This window comes from Oryctolagus cuniculus, chromosome 12 (assembly GCF_051225735.1).
Source record: "Oryctolagus cuniculus isolate XC-2025 breed Fujian yellow rabbit chromosome 12, ASM5122573v1, whole genome shotgun sequence".
Taxonomy (NCBI): Eukaryota; Metazoa; Chordata; class Mammalia; order Lagomorpha; family Leporidae; genus Oryctolagus; species Oryctolagus cuniculus.
The window spans coordinates 65551751-65568008 of NC_142878.1; the positions used below are offsets into that span (position 1 = coordinate 65551751).

At 49.4% G+C, this 16258-nt stretch overlaps 1 protein-coding gene across 1 annotated transcript in view; it reads left to right on the forward strand.

Moving 5' to 3' along the window:
- Nucleotides 1–583: 583 nt before the first annotated feature.
- The window catches only part of CAPN3 (calpain 3), a gene marked incomplete at its 3' end in the record, with an annotated part of 31811 nt that continues 16136 nt past the window's right edge, over nucleotides 584–16258 (forward strand). Inside the window, 4 exon segments of the mRNA NM_001082059.1 lie at nucleotides 584–837; nucleotides 13311–13380; nucleotides 14842–14960; nucleotides 15751–15884. Coding sequence (NP_001075528.1) covers nucleotides 589–837; nucleotides 13311–13380; nucleotides 14842–14960; nucleotides 15751–15884 — 572 coding nt within the window. The 5' untranslated portion in view covers nucleotides 584–588.

Genomic DNA, 16258 nt, shown 5'->3' on the forward strand with positions numbered 1-16258 from the left:
AAACAGCTGGCCACAGTCTCTGGGGTGGAGCGGGGCCATGAGGAGAATGAAGGCTTCATTAGCATCAGACAATGGCCCAGAGCAGATTCCTCCTATGCATTCAGCAGCCTGTATAGGATTAGTGTATACAGCATGTTTAGAAGGCCCCATGCTATATCCCACTGACCGCCAGTGTCAAAGGCATGAATGCCTTTTGCTGAGACAGGGTAAGCTCTCTCTGACCCTATTTTCTCTTTTTGAAGAAAGAATCCCAGCAAGGCAGCTGTAGGTGCTGTAAAGATCTCCAGGCCACCGTGGTCTGTCCAGGGGCCGTCCCGGCTCTCTCTTCCCTCCGTGGCGAGCTCGCTCGCGCACTCTCAGACTTGCATGGTGTTGCCCCTAGTCCGTGGGCTCAGGGGCCTCCAGCCAAAGCTGCTGACTCTGACCACGGCCTTTCTCTGGGCTGTGTTCATTTGCATCGCACTGCCTGCTGAGGGTGGAGGAGCTATATAGGCAGCAGGCCATTCACAGGAGGATTAGGCCTGGGCTGAGGGCGCTGTGGGGGAGAGGCCCCAGCCAAGGCCCAGCTCGGCTTCCTGGGAGATCGCCATGCCCTACCTGCTGCCGGGATTCTTCTGTGACCGCGTGATCCGAGAGAGGGACAGGAGGAATGGAGAGGGCACCGTCACACAGCCCATCAAGTACGAGGGGCAGGACTTTGTCGTCCTCAGACAGCGCTGTCTGGCTCAGAAGTGCCTCTTCGAAGACCGTGTGTTCCCAGCAGGTGTTCAGTCCCTGGGCGCCCATGAGCTGAGCCAGAAAACCAAGATGAAGGCCATCACTTGGAAAAGGCCACAGGTATGGATGGAAAGGACAGGGCTTCTGGACGCAGCTCTTGGGGAGCAGAAGGTCAAGTCACACGGAGTTTGAGGCCATGGACCCACCACTGAGCAGCTGGCTTCTCTCCCGCTTCTCCTTACCCATGTGCCCCGAAAGTACCTTCCTGATTCCTTCTGAAACAGGAGGTGCTGTTTTCTGTTCCTGAATTAGGGGTTATTATCATACTGTGCAGGCCCCTCAAGTTGTAAATGCCTTGAGGAGAGCCACTGCGGCGACTTGCGCTGATAGTAGGATTGTAAGGTGGGATTGATGATCGTGTCCCTTCTGCAGAGCAGGTGTTCTGGGGATGGGAGCGAGGAGTGGTTCCAAGTGCTGAGGCTCACAGGGTCAGAGAGTTCCACAGAAGGCGGTGAGCAGTAAAGACTGGGAGGCCGGGGACTGGCCACCTTGCCCTCTCGCCTAGCGCCGGGTCAACGGTGCAGCGTCACTTGTGGTTAAACAGTGCTCTGCGCTGACCAGCTGGACTCCTCGCAGAGAGGAGCGGTTTGTTCCGGGCGACCTCACAGGGCCCCTGAGGAGCCCATTCATGCCAGGGAACCTGGCGGGGCGAGGCCCTGCTTCCGGTACCGAGGTGCTGTCACCGCACTTACAGCAGCAAGGAGCTCCCAGGACCAGCGAGCTCTGAGGCAGGTGCCTGTAACTTACGGGGCCTGCGAGATGATCCAGTGGAGTTTTGAAATTACTTTTATCTGTTTTTTTAAATAAACTTTTCCTTGTAGAACAGTTTCAGACTTACAGAAAAATAGTGAAGATAGCAGACAGTTCCCATGTGCGGTATCCTCCCTTGACTGTGATTTTACTCTGTGGTTTCAGTCACACATGGTCAACTGTGGTCCAAAAATATTATATGGAAAATTCCAGAAATAATCCATAAGTTTTAAATAAGTTTCATTATGGTAGATAGTTATACTCTATTTTATTCTCTTACCGCACCTAATTTATGAATTAAAATGTATCAAAGGCATGTGGGTATGTGCAAGGAAAAACGTCATAGGATTTCGTACTTTGTGCAGTTTCCGGCATCCACTGGGGGTACTGGACGTAAAGGAAGCCCACTCCCCATGTATCCACTTTTCCCTGTTAACGTCTTACGATCAGTATGGTACATTTTTTAGAGTTAATCCACGTTGATGTGTTGTTACCTCAGGTCCAGATTTAATTCAGATTTCCTTAGCCTTTATCTAATGTCCTTCTTCTGCTCCACGATTCCAACAAAGACACAGCATCACACTTGGCGTTCGCGTCTCTCTCGCCTCCCTCTGCCTGTGGCCGTCTCAGACAGTTCCTGGTTTTGATGACCTTCACAGTTTAAAAGAGTACTGGTCAGGTATTTTGTAAAATGTCCCTCTGTTGGCATTTGTCTGTCTGTCTCCATCTGAGCCTGGGCTCAGGGAGGAAGATCACAGGGGTGAAGTGGCCGTGAGCCTGCCTAATGTCATTGATATTGACCTTGATAACCTGGCTCGGCAGGTGCTCGGCAGGCTGCTCTGCTGTAAAATAACTTGGACCTCCCTTTCCCGTAGTGTGCTCCTTGGAAGTAAGACAAAAAGTGTAAACCCACATTTGAGGACGGGGCGCTGTGCTCCCCCCCATTGAAGGCAGAGTGCATGAATGAGTGGGAGTGACTCACATGGGATCTTTGTTCTTGGCATTTCTTTAGCTAGATCACTTACTGATATTGGTATGGACTTGTGGATGCACTGTAGGTTTAGTGCTGTTTGGTTTGTGGTTATACTCCAGTACCACTTTATTTTGCTGCTCAGATGTCCAAGTATTAATCCCTAGGAGCTCTCAGTTGGCTCTTGTGTCCTTTTAACATACTCTTGTTATGAGTTTTGTTTTTTTTTTTTTCACTTGAGTACTTTCTTCCTTGATACGACAAAATGCTCTAGTCTCATATTGTCTATTTTTTAAAGATATTTATTTTTAACTTTATGTGAAAGGCAGAGTTACAGTGAAAGAGAGAGAGATAGCATCTACTGGTTCACTCCCCAAATGACTGCAATGCCCAGGGCTGGGCTAGACCGAACTTAGCTTCTTCTGTGTCTCCCACGTGGGTGCAGAGAGACCAAGCGCTTGGACCATCTTCCACTGGTTTCCCAGGGCATCAGCAGGGAGCTGGATTGGAAGGGAGTACCTGGGACTAGAACCAGCGCCCATGTGGGATGTTGGCATTGCGGGCACTGATTTAACATGCTATGCCACATCGCCGGCCCTTTGTGTTGTCTGTTTCCAGCCCAATCCAAGGAACACTGGCTTCTTTTTCCAGAAAATGGTATGAGAAACTGATAGAATTGTTTCAGGATGTCAGTTCCTACTAGACTATCTTTGCTTCTATACTTCTCAGCTGGTAGAGAAAGGAAATACAGGTATATGTATACTAACCTGTGTATATGCATATTTCTAAACATGGCTATATAAAACCACCTATATTTTAATAAGCTAAATGGGTTGATACTGACTTACATCTAAGTATTTCCTCTGCTTTTTGTGTGTGTTCATGTAAACGGGGTTTTAGAAATACTTAAATTCCAGGTGTCCATTGCTGTGTGTAGGAAGGCCATTGACTTTTATATATTAACTTTGCATTATTCAACTGCGCTATACTTGCTTAGTGGTTCTAGGTAGGGTTTTCATTCTGTTTTTTGGTCATTTGTTGAGGATATTTTTAAAATTATTATTTTGAAAGGGCTACAGAGAGGAAGAGACAGATCTTCCATCTTCTGGTTCACTCCCCCGATGGCTGCAATAGCCAGCGCTGGACCAGGGTAAAGCCAGGAGCAAGGAACTTCATTTGGGTCACCCATCTGGGTACAGGGGACCAAATACTTGGGCCAACTTTCTCTGCCTTCCCAGGCTACCAGCAGTGAGCTGGATCAGAAGAGGAGCAGCCTGGGCACAAATTGGCACCCATATGAGATACTAGCATCACAGGTAGTGGCTTCAGCTGCTATGCCAAAATGCTGGCCTTAAGGATTTTTTAAATAGACAGTCATGTCATCTGTGAATAGTTTCTGTCTTTTATTTTTGTCTTTCCTTTTCGTATTGCATTAGCTAGGAATTCCAGCAGGATGTTGAATAGGAGTGGTAAAAGGGAACATCTTGCCTTGTTTCTGATCATAGAAAGCAGGTGCTCTCTCACTGTTAAGTATGAAGTCTGTGGGCTGGTGCAGTGGCACGGCGAGTCAAGCTACCACCTGCAGTGCTAGCATGCCATATGAGTGCTAGCCTGGGAAAAGCAGAAGAAGGTGGCCCAAGTGCTTGGACCCCTGCACCCACATGGGAGACCCGGATGAAGCTCCTGGCTCCTGGTTTTCAGCCTGTCACAGCCCTGGCTGTTGCAGCCTTTTGGGGAGTGAACCAGCAGTTGGAAGATTTCTCTATCTCTCCTTCTTTCTCTCTGTAACTCTGCCTTTCAAATAAAGTAATTTAAAAAAAGTAAGAAGTTTGCTATTACCCTTTCCAAAAGTGGATTTCTTGACCAAATTAAGGAAGTTCTCTAAAGTGAGTTTTCTGGGAGTTTTCACCATGAGTGGGTGTTGCATCCATCAGATGCTTTTTCTGCATCAGTCGCTAGATCATGTTAGTGTTCTTCTTAGCCTGTTCATGTGGTAGATTACATTGACTAGGTCTTGAATGTTGAATCAGTTTTTCATACTTGCAATAACTCTCAGCTGGCCACAGTCTATAATCCTTTTTCTATATCGTGTATTTGAGGTGCTGATACTTTGTTGGAGATTTTGCTTCTATGATTGGAATAGTGGTCTGTATTGCAGTATATTTCTGACTTAGATACTCCATAGTGTAAATTAAGAAATACTCAGTCTGGTATTATGGTGTAATGGGTTAAGCCACCACCTGCAGTGCAAGCATCCCATGTGGGCGCCAGTTCAAGTCCTGGCTGCTCTGCTCCACTTCTTTTTTCTTTTTCTTTTTCTTTTTTTTTTTTCTTTCTTTTTTTTTTTCTTTCTTTCTTTTTTTTTTTTTTTTGACAGGCAGAGTGGACAGTGAGAGAGAGAGACAGAGAGAAAGGTCTTCCTTTGCCATTGGTTCACCCTCCAATGACTGCCGCAGCTGGCGTGCTGTGGCCAGCGCACTGCGCCGATCCAATGGCAGGAGCCAGGTACTTCTCCTGGTCTCCCATGCGGGTGCAGGGCCCAAGCACTTGGGCCATCCTCCACTGCACTCCCGGGCCACAGCAGAGAGCTGGCCTGGAAGAGGGGCAACCGGGACAGAATCCGGCGCCCCGACCAGGACTAGAACCCGGTGTGCTGGCACCTCAAGGCGGAGGATTAGCCTAGTGAGCCGCGGCGCCGGCCCCTGGCTGCTCCACTTCCAATCCAGTTCCTTACTCATCTGCCTAGGAGGGCAGCAGAAGATGGCTCAAGTCCTTGGGTCCCAGCACCCATGTGGGAGACCTGGATGAAATTTGTTAAAGTGTGTTCTATGACCCAGAATATTAGTGACTACTATGTAATAGTTTGAGAAGACTTTATTCTGTTGTTGGGTGGAATGTTCTATTAATGTCAATGCAATGATAGAATTCAAGTCAACTGTATCCTTACTTTCTGCCTGCTTGATCTATAATTACTGGAAGAAGGGTATTGGAGTCTCCAGCTATCATACTGGATTTGTCTTTTTCTGCTCTCAGTTCTTTCACTTTTTAAAAATTACTTATTTGAAAGGCAGAATTACAGACAGGCAGAGAGAGAGAGAGAGAGAGAGAGAGAGGTCTTCCACCCGCTGATTCACTTCCTAGATGGCCACAATGGCCAGAGCTGTGCCAATCCGGATCCAGGAGCTTCTCCTGCGTCTCCCATGTGGGTGCAGGGACCCAAGGACTTGGGCCATCTTCCATTGCTTTCCCAGGCCATAGCATGGAGCTGGATCAGAAGTAGGGCAGCCTGGACTTGAACCAGTGCCTATATGGGATGCTGGCACTGCAGGCGGCAGCTTTACCCCCTATGCCACAGTGCCAACCCCATCCTCATGTGTTTTGATACTTTGTTGTTAGATGTATAGGAATTCTCCTCTATTTGAGGTGTTTTTTGTTTTTGTTTTTGTTTTTATTTGTTTTTAGATTTATTTATTTGAGAGGGAGCAATATCTTCCATCCACTGGTTTAATCCCAAGTGGCTGCAACAACCGAGGCTGGGCCAGACTGGAACCAGGAGCTTCATCTGTGTTTTCCACTGGGTGCAGGGGCCCAAGGCCTTGAGACATTGTCTAATGCTTTCCCAGGCCATAGCAGGGAGCTGGATCGCAAGTGGAACCACAGGAACTTGAACCAGCACCTGTATGGGATGCCAGCGCTGCAGGCTTAACCTGCTGCACCACAGTTCCAGCCCCAGCCCCAATCTAAATTTTATTTAAAATGATGTTCTTTTAGACAACATATTTGGCCTTAACTTTTTATTTTAACAATATTTTTACTTTTTTCACTTATTTATTTGAGAGACAAACTGAGAGAGCTCCCACCTACTGGTGCCCTCCCAAAAGCCCACAGTGGCTGGGACTGAACAAAGGCCAGAGCTGGGAGCTGGCAGCTCGGTGCAGGTGACAGGGACGCAGCCACCACTGCTGCCTCCAGGCCCTGCGCTGGCAGGAAGCTGGAGTCGGGAGTGGAGCTGGGTGTTGGACCCAGGCCTCTGATGTCGGATGTGAACAGCTGGAAGGCCAGGCCAAACGCCTGCCCCACAGTGTCTTTAAAAAAAAAAAAAAGAATTTATCAAACATGCCCTTAGTAAGATTTTCTGCTTTCTCAAACAGGTTTTAGTAATTTATCCCAGAGAATTTCCTTAATTATTACAAGAATATTAAAATTCATTTTTAAAAGTTTTTATTTAATGAATGCATTTTTTCATAGATACAACTTTAGGAATACATGGTTCTTTCCCCCATACCTCCCTCCCACCCCGACTCTCATCCCACCTCCTTCTCCCTCTCCCATCTCCTTCTTCATCATGGTTCATTTTTAGTTTGATTTTATATACAAAGGACCAACTCCATGTTACGCACAGATTTCAAGTTTGCACCCACCCACCCACACACACACACACAACATATAGAGTACGGTTTGAGAACAAGATTTTCAGTCGATTCTCATAGTACAACTCCCAACAGAGTCTTTTAATTGGGCATTTAATTTAGTTCATTCACGTGTAAGCGATCATGATGTAGTTGAACTGACATCTTCTGGTTTTGTAACTGTTCTATTAATTGAACGTTTTGTATGATTCCATTTTACCTGCTGTTAGTCTATTAATCATATGTGTTTCTTTTTTCAATTTTAGTGGTTGTGCTAGTTTCCAATATACATTTACATCTAATCTAAGTCCACCTACCAATAATACTCTACCATTTTACAAATAGTCTTACATCAGAGTATTCTAAATTCCTCTTCACTTTGCTTATAGCATTGTTGTCATTCATTTCATTTAGCCGTACGTGTCATTACCAAGCACGCTGGTTTTATCAGTATATTTAGTGAAGCTACCTTTTAGATTAAGAATAAGACAAGTAAAGTACCTTATTTTGTCTTCATTTATTCTCTGATGCTCATCTTTTCTTAGTGGGTCCAAGTTTGGAACTTAAATTTTCTTTTTCCTGATGAACTTCTTGAAATATTCATAGCAGGGCCATGAACTACATCAACTTTTATTTATCTGACTAAACTGCAGAATAATAATAATAATATCACTGCCAAAAGAACTCCCAGAAATAGTTTAAATTCTTTTTGATATGCTCTCTCCTTTCTCCTTCCACTGAAGATAATTTGAAATGGTGTGCATTGTCTGAACATTATAGGCAATCTGTCACACACTGTACATTTTTCCTTTTACCCATAACTGAGTTGTACGTCCACTAGGAACTGTGACGCACACTTGCCCTTTGTCAGGATTCTGGTGTGGCCCATCCTGAGTGACGCTCCCTCTCTGGTAGATTGCCCAGGAGAGCTCGTGACAGGGTTACCTGCTGGTGGTGGTCTGCTCTCACCTTGGATAAGTCATCTTTGGCCGGCGCCACGGCTCAGTAGGCTAATCCTCCACCTTGCGGCGCCGGCACACCGGGTTCTAGTCCCGGTCGGGGCACCGGATTCTGTCCCGGTTGCCCCTCTTCCAGGCCAGCTCTCTGCTGTGGCCAGGGAGTGCAGTGGAGGATGGCCCAAGTGCTTGGGCCCTGCACCCACATGGGAGACCAGAATAAGCACCTGGCTCCTGCCTTCGGATAGGCACGGTGTGCCAGCCACAGCGCGCTGGCCGCGGTGGCCATTGGAGGGTGAACCAATGGCAAAGGAAGACCTTTCTCTCTCTCTCTCTCTCTCTCTCTCTCACTGTCCACTCTGCCTGTCAAAAAAAATTAAAAAAAAAAAAAAGTCATCTTTGGCTCCTACTTTGCATCCTTGATATCCTAAATATATGGCTCCAGTTTCTTCTGACATAAAGTACTACTTCTGGTAAGCCTGGTTTTCACCTCATGTCTACCCCTCAGAAGTCATTGAGGGGCTGACCTTGTGGCACAGCAGGTTAAGCCACCACCTGCAACACCAGCGTCCCATATCAAGGCACCAGTTCGAGTCCTGGCTGCTTCACTTCCCATGCAGCTCCCTGCTAATGCACTGGGAAGGCAGCAGAAGATGCCCAAGCACTTGGACCCCTGCCACTCACGTGAGAGATGCGGATGGAATCCTGGCTGCTGGCTCCGGCCTGGCCCAGACCTGACTTTCTCGACCATTGAGGGAGTGAACCAGCAGATGTTCCTAGCTGCCTGATAGTTTCTTGTTGTTGAAGTCCAGTAATTTCTTAGCACATACCTTCATGATGGTCATTCTGAGTTGACAGAGCAAATGAAACACTAAGACTATTGATAGGTAGTTCAAACGTTATTTTGGGAATCAGTCTGTAGCTAAGGAATCAAGGTTGGGAGTTTTGCTCTGTTCCTATTCTTTGCTTTTCTCCTTCAGAGACCCCTAATATCTCTATGTTGAATCTATTTTTGCCTTATTTGTCACTTTCTAATTATTCTTTATTTTTTAATGTTTATTTGGAAGGCAAAGTAAGAGAGTGAGCAAGGGAGCTGCATTTCATATGCAGATTCACTCCCCACATGCCTGGAACTCCATCTGGTTCTCCCATATTGGTGGCAGGAACCCAAGTACTTGATCCATCATCTGCCACCTCCCTGGCAAATTAGTGGGAAGCTGGATTAGAAGCAGAGTAGCTGAGAACCTGGTACTCGAATGAGGGCCGTGGGTGTCCTAGTCGGGGCTTAATCTGCACCACCATGCCCAACACCTCTTTGTTTCTTTTTGGAATAGTTGTTCTTCGTCACACTTCCAGTTTTCTCTTCAGGTGTTATGTGGTGTGTTCATTTGCTTTTTTTTTTTTTTTTTGGCAGGCAGAATGGACAGTGAGAGAGAGAGACAGAGAGAAAGGTCTTCCTTTTTTGCCGTTGGTTCACCCTCCAATGGCCGCCGCGGCCAGCGCGCGGCGGCCGGCGCACCACGCCTATCCGAAGGCAGGAGCCAGGTACTTCTCCTGGTCTTCCATGGGGTGCAGGGCCCAAGTACTTGGGCCATCCTCCACTGCACTCCCGGGCCACAGCAGAGAGCTGGCCTGGAAGAGGGGCAACCGGGACAGAATCCGGCGCCCCGACCAGGACTAGAACCCGGTGTGCCGGCGCTGCAAGGCAGAGGATTAGCCTATTGAGCCGCGGCGCCAGCCATTCATTTGCTCTTGAATTCCTTGTGTCTCGATGATTTTTTTGTCTCATTTATGAGAGTTTATTGAGTTTCTCACCTAGTTTGAGTTTTTCAAATTCTCACTTAAGTTCTTTTTCACGACTTGTAAAACTTTTACTGTTTTTTTTTTTTTTTTTAAGGTTGGTTTGAAATTCTTAGCTACAGCATCATCTGCTTAGTGAGTGTATCTCAGGTTTTCATTGATTACTGAAATGTTACCTACCCTTAATTCTCTTAAAAGTTTATTTTTCTTTATTTGAAAGTTATAGAGACAGAGGCAAAGAGAATTCTTCCATCTGTTAGTTCACTCCCCATATGTCCACAGTATTTGGGCCAAGCCAAAGCTAGGAGCCAGGAGCTTCATGTATGTCTCCCATGTGGATGGCAGGGCGCCAAGGGCCATCATCCATTGCCTCCCAGGTGAATTAGCAGAAAGCTGGCTCAGAAGCAGTGTAGCCAGAGCTCACACCAGGCACTCTGGTGTGGGATGTGGGTGTCCCGAGCGGTGACTTCACCTACTGTGATACAATGCCCAAACCTCTCTATTTTTAAGATTTATTTAGTACTCATATTGTGCCATTCTTGACCACAGGAGCCTGTTCAAATTGACTTCTGTCTCCTTTTATTTTTTAATTTTCTTATTTACTTATTTGAAAGGCAGAGTTACAGAGCAAGACAGAGATCTTCTACCCACTGATCCATTCCCCAAATGCCTGCAACAGCCGGTGCTGGGCCAGACTGAGCCAGAGCCAGGAGCTTCATTTGGATCTCTCACATGGGAGCAGGGGCCAAATCACTTGGGCCACTTCCGCTTCCCCAGATCATTAGCAGGGAGCTGGATCAAAAGTGGAATAGCTGGGACTATAAAGGTGCCCATACGGGATGCTGGCAGGAGGTGGCTTAACCCGCTATGCCATAATGCTGGCCCCTGCTGTCTCCTTTTGATACAACCTGGAAGAATTTGAGAATTTCCTTGCTGTTTGAGGAATGCCTCTGGGCTCATCTCATTTTTTTGCTTCACATTTCAAACGGGCTATTTCTGCAATGAGCTCTAGTTTATTTTTGTGGGAAGTGGTATCTAAAAGTTACCATGTGGATATTGATATTCTCTTTAATATTAGAGTGTTAATATGCCAAGGTGTTTCATCATACATACAAGGAAATTTTTAGAGAATAAAAATTAAGTTATAAATGCAAGTCGTCTTTAATGTTGCAGAGTTGTTCCTTTGATTTTTTTAAAGATTTATTTATTTATTTATTTGAAAGACAGAGTTAGAGAGGTAGAGAGAGAGAAAGAGAGGTCTTCCATCTGCTGGTTCACTCCCCAAATGGCCCCAACAGCTGGAGCTGCGCCAATCTGCGCCAAGCTTTTTCCGGGTCTCCCACGTGGGTGCAGAGGCCCAAGCACTTAGGCCATCTTCCACTGCTTTTCCAGGCCATAGCAGAGAGCTGGATCTGAAGTGGAGCAGCCAAGACTTGAACCAGCGCCCATATGGGATGCTGGCACTGCAGGCAGTGGTTTTATCTGCTGTGCCACAGCACCAGCCCCTCTCTGATTTTTTTTAATTTAATAATTATATGTTTTTTGTTTCACACCAAAAAAAGAAAACCCTTGCTTCCAATGACATTGATGAGGTCTCATTTGTTTTACCCTAGAGTGTACATGTCAAAATTGTGAAGCAATATTGTTACTTCTTACAGTTTATAGTTCTTTATGATTTTGGTTTTTGTCTATAGGACAAAATACATTTTTGGTCCCTTGAAACCATCCTTTGTGTGAGTGTGGTTATGCCACCAACCTGATCCGTAGTTAGGTTCATTTGCTTCAGTTTGCTTTCATTTTACACTGATTGCTTTTTAAACTTTTTTTAAAAAAATTTTAAGATTTATTTTATTTATTTTAAAGAGAGGGAGAGACAGAAAATCTTCCATCCACTGATTCACTCCCCGAATGGCCGCAGTGGCCGGAGCTAAGCTGATCAAAAGACAGGAGCCAGGAGCTTCTTCAGGGTCTCCCACGTGGGTGCAGGGGCCTAAGGACTTTGCTCATCCTCCACTGCTTTCCCAGGTGCATTAGTAGGGAGCTGGATCAGAAGTGGAGCAGTTGCAACTCAAGCTGATGCCAGGGGCCAGGGCTTTAACCTGCAGCACCACAGCGCCAGCCCCTAAAATTTTTTTTAAATTTTAAAATTTTATTCATTTCAGAGTCAGACACACACAGACAGAAGTTCCCATGTGTTGGTTCACCCCACCAAATACTCCCAAAGGCCAACACTGGGCCAGGCCAAAGCTGGGAACTTGGAGCCAGGAACTCAACCCAGGTCTTCTATGTGGGTGGCAGGAACCCAGCTAGCAAAGACATCACCTGCTGCCTTGGAAGGTCTGCATTAGCAGGAAGCTGGATTCAGGAGCAGAGCCTGGAGTCAAAGCCAGACACACTCTGCTGTGGGATGTGTGTGCTAATCGCCACGCCAAACACTTGCCCCACCATTTTGACTGTAATGATGTAAAACTTTACGTGCCTCCCCACTGAAAAAATGGTCTGTGTATAGCCAGGGCCATCGTGCACTTCGGTCCCTGATGTCTCCACTTTATTCCCTCCTTTCTCACACAGATAAACGTTTTAAAAAAACTATTGGCAGGGACAGGCATTGTGGCACAGTTGGTTAAACTGCCCCCTGGGATGTCAGCATCCCAAATTGGAGTATGAGTTCGAGTCCTGGCTCCTCCACTTCCAATCCAGCTTCCTTCTAATGCATCCTGGGAGGCAGCAGGCGATGGCTCCCACCCACGTGGGAGACTGGATGGAGTGCTGGCTTCCTGGCCTTGTCCTGGTTGCAGGGATTTGGGGAGTGAACCAGTGGATGGAAGATCTCACCCTCTGTGTGTGTGTGTGTGTGTGTGTGTGTGTTTGTAACTCTGCCTTTCAAGTAGATGAAAATAAAGAAAGGAATCACTGGTTTGGGTTTCTCCTGGCACCGCCTTCCGTTTCTGGGGTGTGATAGAAACAAGATTTTCCATCTGGGCCCGGAGTGAGCGGAGAGTCCACTCACTCACGTTTATTGAGCTTTCTCTGAGAGCGAGAAGGCAGTGGGTGACGGGGACGGCAAGACTGGCGAAGCATGGTAGAAAAACAGAACACCGAGTTTATAGTTAGGTAAAAATGTTAAATGTTAGAAAACGTGAGAGCCATCAAACAGAAACCAGAGCACCCTCTGCTGGCCTCGGCCGTGCTGGTGCATGGGTGCTGTGCGGGGGGGGGGGAGGGGGGGGGCTCGCTCTGACTTCCCTCCCAGCACTGCTTCTCCGCCATTGAAAAGGCAAGTGCCGTGCTTTCTGTTGTCACTCTGCCAAAGCTGTGACAGGACAGACACTGCCCTGGCATTCGAGGGGCTTCGTTACGTGCACAGTTCGGTGGACGGGGGGAGCAGCGCAGGACAACGTGGGGAGGATGCGCACTCCCGGCGTCTGCTGCCTACCAGCTGTGCGTGCTCCAGCAAGGGTCTCAACCTCTCGGAACCTGAAAGATGAGACGGGTGGCATCCGATTCCCAGGGCTGCTCTTGGAGGCCTCAGTGTTGGTTGTGTGTCCAGCTCAGGATGCGTGGTGCCGGCCCTACCTATTGGCGCTCGGTACAAACCAGCGACCGCTAACGTTATTCCTACCTGCTCATTTCCTTTTTGTTTGACAGGAAATTTGTGAGAACCCCCGATTTATCATTGGTGGAGCCAACAGAACCGACATCTGTCAAGGAGACCTAGGTAGGAGCGCCCTGCCTGATGATCTGGGGTGACAGAGGTGTGGTCCCTGCCCAGGAGGAAAAGGGACAGCCATCTGTGAGGGTGTGCGATGAAGCGTTGGCCATTGCCTCGTTGCCTCCCACGTCTCTCCTTAGTACTTGGCCCCCTGCCCAGCCTCAGGGCCACCTCCCCTCCCCACTCGGCACAAGAGCCCGGCTTTCCCTGTCCCCCTTCCTCCCAAGTCCGCCTGTGTACCCAGCGTGCCCTTGGGCATGGAGGAGTTGTGCACACACAAAAAGCACCTGACCAAGAGGTGCACACGTCACCTGACGTGCCCTTTAAACTGCCCCCAGCGGCTCACCTCAAGGGAGTCTGGTGAGAAAGCTGCCTTTTGCCGCGTGCGTGAGCGTCTGGTGCTCTGTGTGCATCGCATGGTCTGTGGTGGGGACTGCAGGCCAGCTCAGCAGAGGAACTGGCAAGACCCTCCACTCGCAGGGAAAGGGCCCCTGGGATGCTGTGAAAGGGCCTTAGCCTGCCCGGCTCCTGAAGGAGAGGCCAAGGGGAAACTGGGATCCGGGCCCTGCACCGGAATGAGGGGAAGCTGCCTGCAGGGCCCCGGGCAAGTCCGAACACGCTGGCCCCTTAAACCAGGCCCCTGCTTCCAAGGAATGGAGGGGCAGGGCAAGGCAGGGCAGGGCAAGGCAGGGCAGGGCGGGGCGGGGCCAGGCGGCTCCAGCAGCTCTCAGCCTCCCCTCTCAGTGCAGACCCCAGGGCTGTCAGGGTGGCCGCTGTGCCCCCTCGGCATTCTCCCTCCACCTCCCTTTCTCTGCCCCCCTCCCCCTTCCTCCTCCGACCCCCATCTCTCCGGCTCTCTCTCTCACACGCATGCGCACACACACAGCGCAAAGTGCTGCCCAAGACCACGCAGAGTCCTCTGCCCAGAAGGAGGGCCAAGGCATCAGTGTCCACGTCTCGTTCCCTCAGCAGCCGTGTCTTAGTGTCCCCTGTGACCGGTTCTGAGACAGCTGCCTAAGAGCTTTGCTTACGATTCAGATCTGCTCAGTTGACGATAACCGGAAGCTTGGTCTCTGCCAAGGTCAGACGGGGAATGGACTCCGATCCTAAAGGTGTGGGGCAGGGTGGATTCCCTGCAGGTGTTACCAAGAACAAGCCAGTCACGTTCACCTCCTGCCGTGTCTCCCTGGAGGTCCAGTAAAGAAGTGGGTTCCTCTTGCAAGAGGAGGAACTGTGGTCTTCAGGCAAAGGTCACATCACGGGGGTGGGGTGGGGGAGAGTGCGTGACCCTGTGGATCGTGTCAGTGGATTACAGCCAAAGTCTCCCTCCATGCTTAGATCCAGAACAGCTCACTGAGCACCAGGTGAATCCTTGTTGTTCGGAGCAGTGAAACGGGTGATGGGAGTGGGGTCCTTGTGTTCCCTGGAGGGCAGCCCCCCACAGCCTGTGCCGTGTGTTTGCTGCAGGGGACTGCTGGTTTCTCGCAGCCATCGCCTGCCTGACCCTGAATGAGCGACTGCTTTTCCGCGTCATCCCCCACGATCAGAGTTTCACCGAAAACTACGCAGGGATCTTCCACTTCCAGGTGAGGCAGCGAGGGTGTTGTGTGCAGGGCCACCTGCAGCCCACCCGCCACTGGGCTCCTGGCCTTGGCTTCCTGGAAGCTCCTGGGAAAGTCCTACCCTCCCCGAGCTGTGAGAGTGGGCAGGGATCCCCTTGCTGCTGCCGCTCCCCGCACACCTTCCACTGTGTTCCGTAAGGGCAGGAAGATACCTGTTTGCTGGCTGGTGGCTGTGCTTTTGCTCCCCGCTGGCTGGCTGCAGTGTTGCTGCCTACAGCCCTTCTCAAACAGGTGCCCCAGGGATTTGCACCAGGATGACCTCAGGCAGGTGTCAGCTGCAGAGGGGACCAGGCCCATCACTCACCTCTTCCAGGCCTGGGAAGAACCAGTCTGGCCAATCCGAGGATCAGGCTTCTGGTCTGGTCCAGCGTTGAGTCTCTTGGTTCCAGAACCACTTCAGCCATTGGAAGTGTTCTGGGTCCAAACTGTCCCAGAAGACAATCAGGTCCTGGTGCTGGCCCAGAACCAAAGTGAACTCCCTGTGTGTGGATTGTGCAGGCTCCGGGATTTTGAGGAGTCTATCTGTCTCCATCCTTCAAGGCCCCTTCATGTCCTGGGATGACCCAGGCATCAGCTGATGTATCTGGTGCTATTGAACCTCAGGTCTGATTTGCCCCGCCCCCCGCCGGGCAGGGGTTCTAGCGACAGCTGCCCTCAGCACACAGGCCAGGCAGCAGAGCTGGTGCTGCTTGGGGACAGAGGGCCCGTGCGCACTGTGGGATCTGAGGACCTGACTCTGCTCGCTTCTGTGCAGTTCTGGCGCTATGGAGACTGGGTCGACGTGGTCATTGACGACTGCCTGCCAACGTACAACAATCAACTGGTTTTCACCAAATCCAACCACCGCAATGAGTTCTGGAGCGCTCTGCTGGAGAAGGCTTATGCTAAGTAAGGCCGAAGGGGGAGGCAGGGGGTTGCAGGAGCCAGCCAAGAGCAGGACAAGGCACGTGTTCACGTGCACGCACGTGTGTGCTCACCGGGACACGCTGTCAAAGAGCCTGGTGTGCAGCCAGCAACAATCTAAGTAGAAATGAAGATCTGTGGGGGGAATCTTGAGCTCCCCACAGTGGGCGCTTCAATCCTGCCTGCACGGTGGCGTCGCAGATCTGAGATCAGAGCATCGTGTCTCTGGAGCTCAGGTCCCTGGGTCTTGCTGGGCCAGGCATGGCCTCACGAGCTTGTAGTCATGCTGTTCCCCACCCCACTTATATTCTCTCTCTCTCACACACACACACACTCGCACATGGAGGCTCCACCCCAGG